Raw genomic sequence first — 4,486 nt, 5'->3', positions numbered from 1 at the left:
TTTTTTTTCATTTTAAATTAGTTAATTTATTAATAAGAAATAAACTCAATTCTAAAAGTGTAAAATTACTACCAAATATGTGGTAATTGTTTTTAATAGAAAATTTTTATTTTAACCTAAACTTTTATATCTTAGAATTTAATAAATGAAAATACTTTATTTCCTAAATGTTTTAGGCATTTTTTCCCTAAAAGTTCCTTTTGAAATTTTAGCTCATGAGAAAAATAACACACATAAATTTTAAAATATGGGCTAAGATTACAAGAGCAAATTTACTTTTAATTGAATATGTTTCATTTTAATTTCGTAATATTGTTTAATTTTAATAAAAGAATTACGAAATAAGTCAAGCATAAACTGTAATTTCGAATAAAAAACACTTAAATTTTAATTTTTTTTTTCCATTCAAATGTTGATTAGGAATTTCAGAGCATTTTCAACTTACTGCAATACATTTAGTTTTAGAACATAAATACGTTACTTTTATTATAATTAAAATCATGAAATAATAAAGTATACAAATTATTAATATTAAGTGTTTTGTGAAAGTTGAAATTAAATAAAAGACATGTCTACAAATAATTCTCAAGCATCTCATTTCTTAATATAGTAAAGATAAAAAAAAAAAATGTTAATAATTTGATAATCAAATCTTTAAACTACAGAAGACTTTGGTGTTTACTAATCCTATAAATTTGTTTCAACAATTAAATGGTCAAAATAAATTGAATCTCCATTTGGCTACAACACTACACAATTCGCCTATGAGTTATTTCAGGTAATCTGCAGCCAACAACAGAGTAGCATTTCAAAAGGAAGGTCACCTATGAAACAACTTTCACAAAATGATTCTTCGCCTTGTGTTATTTAGCCGAGATCGAGATCGTTTGCTTTTCATGGGAGTGCTGCACCCTTTCCGTCCATCTTGCATTTTAGCTTGGATTTTTCGGTATTCTTTTGACCTTAAAACAGCTTCCATAATGTTAATATCTTCACAAATCTCATGTCTTGAAAGACAGGATAGACCAGGAAGTATATCTCTTCGGAAGTCTTTCAGTCTTCTTCCCCTTCTCAATTTAACTCCAAAATTCATATTCGTCATGTCAGTTACTTCAAATAACTGTGATGATGATATGGAGAACTCGTCGTCTTCATCGTTTTGTGTTTGCTCTAAAACTAGTAACTCAAAGGAATCACAAGAATGTTGTGGTTGATCCACTTGATCTTTTCCCATGTCATTAGATTCTGTTTTTGTGTTACAATCATGATCAAAGGCTGAATCAGCCAAAGACATACAAATAAGTGTTTCAACCGCGTTTTGAAGTAGAACTTTCATTTCAGAAGATTCTGCGTCATGTTCTGATTCAATGCTACCAGAAGACTTGTGATCTTGCTCACTGGAAAAGATGGTTTCTATATTATGCAGCTTCTTTTGAGTTTCATGACACTGGTTAGACATGGGGAGACTCAAAATTTGCCCCTTCTTCTCCCCAACTGAGTCATTTTCGGCATTACAGGTAGACACACCGGATACCGTCACCGTCAATATGCTGTTGCAACCATCTTCCACAGCATGACTACAATCAGAGCATACTTCACTCTTTTGAAGCCTTGCATGCCTGTCAGCAGGAGGCTCAATTACTGCCTCAAATTTTTTACTTTCCTCATCATAACGATTAATGAAGTCTTTAGAAAAGTTTGCTGTTGATCCCATTGGAGCCTCATCATATTGACAGTTATTCATATCACCTGTACTTGTTTCCCTAAATTTAGACTCTGTCGAGTGAGTTTCAGTTCTCTCATTTCTACTACCACAATCCATCACATCTAGATTTGCATCTTGTTCAAGTGTGGAAGATCCAGTAGAACAGTTATTCTTCTCTCTGACCCAAATTGGTGAGGAGCAATTGGCTTGTTGTCCCTTGCTAACTGCTCCCTCGAAACCAGGTGACGAGCCCGAGGTTGAATAGCAAGTCATAATCAAATCATCGTTCTGAGTTTCATTAAGGTCCAGATATCCTGCTTCACAGGCTCCCAACTGCTCATTCTTGGTAGGGAGATGGTCATTTGAGATATGATCATGGCTTTTTTCAGATTCTACAGAAAAGGCAGCAATTGAGAAATACTAAATGGAAATAAGATAAACAGAAAGCAGACTGAAAATTTCCCTCCAAAAACAAAAATGATTATCACATCTCATTAACAAGAAGTATGAGACCAACCCTTACCTATGGATTGCATTATTGGAACATTTAGATCGAAAGAATATACATTTTCTGTATCCCCATCAACTGAATCTTCCAAATCAATAACTTTTTCAGAGAGCATACGACAGGACTTCTTGTACGGAAGTATTTCTTCGTCATTCTCCTTTCCTGGATGCCCAATTTTGAGATCAAGGGAAAGATCTAACTCTTCCAAGTCTGGTTCTCAAAGATTACCACCACAACAAGAAATCTTACTTTCTGAATTTCATTATATTGAGATCAGGTGCATTTGAGAACCCTTACCGATGAGGCTAATGTACTGATCTGGAGGAAGCTGTAAATTGATAGGCCTGTGCTGAAGCTTGTAGTTTTTAGCTGGATGCTTTTCAAGCTATCAGGAAAGTGTATCCCATTAAAGCTAGAAAATTGAAACTTGGAAGTGCTAAAAGAAAAGTTTTAAGTCATTCATTATTGCAAGGAAGTTGAGTATACTCTTGGTTCTTTTTCTCTTTTCCTTGGAAACTCTTACACTAAAGACATCACACTCCTAAAAATCAGCAAACTCACTTACCATGCAAATCGAGGAAACTTCGGTTTCTTTCATTAATGGATCATATCTTGTGGGATATGCATATGGCATGAAAGTTGGTTTCATCCCTGCTTTCTTAAAACTGCATCGATCAAGCTCCTTGAAGCCAAAATTCTGCATTAGTATCCTTTGTACACTGTACAATTGATGTAACTGAAGAACCTGGAGCAATATGAGGGGATGAATAAATAGCACAACAAGTTACAGTTAAGTAATGAGCCTCGTTAGAGATCATAAATTCAGACAGGTACCAACTCTTGAATATAAAAATGGTAACAGGATGAAATATGCACGTAATACCTGTTCTCTAAACATAACCTCCTGGCTCAGCATAGTTTGCTTCAGTGCTTCTTTAAATGAATCAGAATACATTTGCATTGAATCTAAACTAAAATCTCCTTGTACCAACATTTCCCCCTTAATCAAACGATACCTCACATTGGAACGAAACTTGCGTCTTTAGCCGCAACATAAAGAACGCTTCACATGGACGATTTCAATAACCGGCAGCCATCATTGTCTAAAAGAAAATGTCAAATTCAGCTTCAAAACTACCGAGACAGATCTCTACAAGAAAATGTTTACATTGCAACAGTTGACGATGTATGATGCAAATAAGGAAACCTACCACAAACCCCTCCTGTAGAAGTGAAAAATACTCAACAATTATCAATAAACTGAAGTGAAGTTTCTATAACTACTCCCTCCAAACATTGTAACATTACGAGAACAGAATTGGGTTCATTCTGAAATAATTAAGGAAAAGTCCACTCCATCCAATCATCTCCGAAGATCCCAGAGTTGACCATTATTTCAGCTCATCTTCAGAGATGTTTACTATTAACACATAACTATTCACGAAACACGATTCTGCCCTTTTAATGGGCCACAAGAAAAACAACTTCAACTAGAGACAATAATGGAAGAGACTTTACTGAAGTTCGAAATAGTTAATCATTGCCCAGAAAATAAAATCAGAAATTAAACAAGGGAAAAACACAGAGAGACAAAGAGAAAGAGAACCATGAGAGAAGATCCAAAAGCAGGGGAAATGGAAAAATGGGGCTGTCTTCGTTGCTTTAGTGGATCAGATCAATGGAGAAGAAAGATATGGAGAAATCAGAGATGGGTTTGTTCGATTTTAGTTTGTTCTTCGAATTTCGAGAGAGAAAGAGGAGGTTAAGGGTAACAAGAAGAGCAAAAATGCGTGCGTTGGAAAGGATCGCAAGAAAAAAGTACATCTTTTTTCATAAAAAAAAAAAAAAAAGGAAAAAAGAAAATGGTTCTGGACAAACTTTTTCTTCCATTTCATTTCTATATTGATATTTGTGCTGTCCTTTTCTCTCTCTCAGAGAAATATGATTCTTACTTACTTTATAAGCTATAGTTTATAGCTCTCTTTTTCATGCCTTGTAAAACTCATCATCACATATTTTCGTTTTCTTTTGTGGACGACCGTTCAACTACAATATGCTTACGTGGCTACTCTCTTCTTCCCGCTGATGTGGATATACGGATTCTTGTGCTATTTACTCTTTTGTCCCTCACGCAAATCATTTTTTTTTAATTATTATAAATTATAAATTTAGTTTAAGATTGTTTCAGGGAATATTTTAGAAATTTCAATCAAACTATAGGACAAGAGGTGTGATACTTTTGAAGATGAGACTCTAAAATATTTTATAACAAA

At 34.2% G+C, this 4,486-nt stretch overlaps 1 protein-coding gene across 3 annotated transcripts; it reads right to left on the bottom strand.

The window, feature by feature from the left end:
* Positions 1–573: 573 nt before the first annotated feature.
* On the bottom strand, positions 574–4,156 carry LOC120067884 (uncharacterized). Of its 3 annotated transcripts, none has more exons than XM_039019496.2 (6): positions 3,425–4,156; positions 3,097–3,316; positions 2,779–2,958; positions 2,511–2,598; positions 2,229–2,423; positions 574–2,097 (listed from the first exon to the last, which is right to left on the bottom strand). In XM_039019496.2, exons 2-6 carry the CDS (start codon positions 3,205–3,207, stop codon positions 839–841), a joined length of 1,833 nt encoding a protein of 610 aa, XP_038875424.1. In that variant the 5' UTR covers positions 3,208–3,316; positions 3,425–4,156; the 3' UTR covers positions 574–838. The 3 variants fall into 3 exon arrangements, with proteins under 3 accessions (XP_038875424.1, XP_038875423.1, XP_038875422.1); XM_039019495.2 differs by having other exon boundaries at positions 3,820–4,144; XM_039019494.2 differs by having other exon boundaries at positions 3,097–4,138.
* Between the last annotated feature and the right edge of the window lie 330 nt (positions 4,157–4,486).

This window comes from Benincasa hispida, chromosome 12 (genome assembly GCF_027475165.1).
Source record: "Benincasa hispida cultivar pf3 chromosome 12, pf3_genome.v1.1, whole genome shotgun sequence".
Taxonomy (NCBI): domain Eukaryota; kingdom Viridiplantae; phylum Streptophyta; class Magnoliopsida; order Cucurbitales; family Cucurbitaceae; genus Benincasa; species Benincasa hispida.
The sequence above is the reverse complement of the archived record's forward strand: the minus strand, read 5'-3'. Positions and strand labels throughout refer to the sequence as shown.

Coding starts and splice junctions, on each gene's coding strand:
- LOC120067884 (XM_039019496.2), bottom strand. CDS start 3,207: ATGTTGGTACAAGGAGATTTTAGTTTAGATTCAATGCAAATGTATTCT. Junction 2,959..3,096: donor AGGTTATGTTTAGAGAACAG/GTATTACGTGCA, acceptor ATATTGCTCCAG/GTTCTTCAGTTACATCAATT. Junction 2,599..2,778: donor AAGTTTCCTCGATTTGCATG/GTAAGTGAGTTT, acceptor CTTTCCTGATAG/CTTGAAAAGCATCCAGCTAA.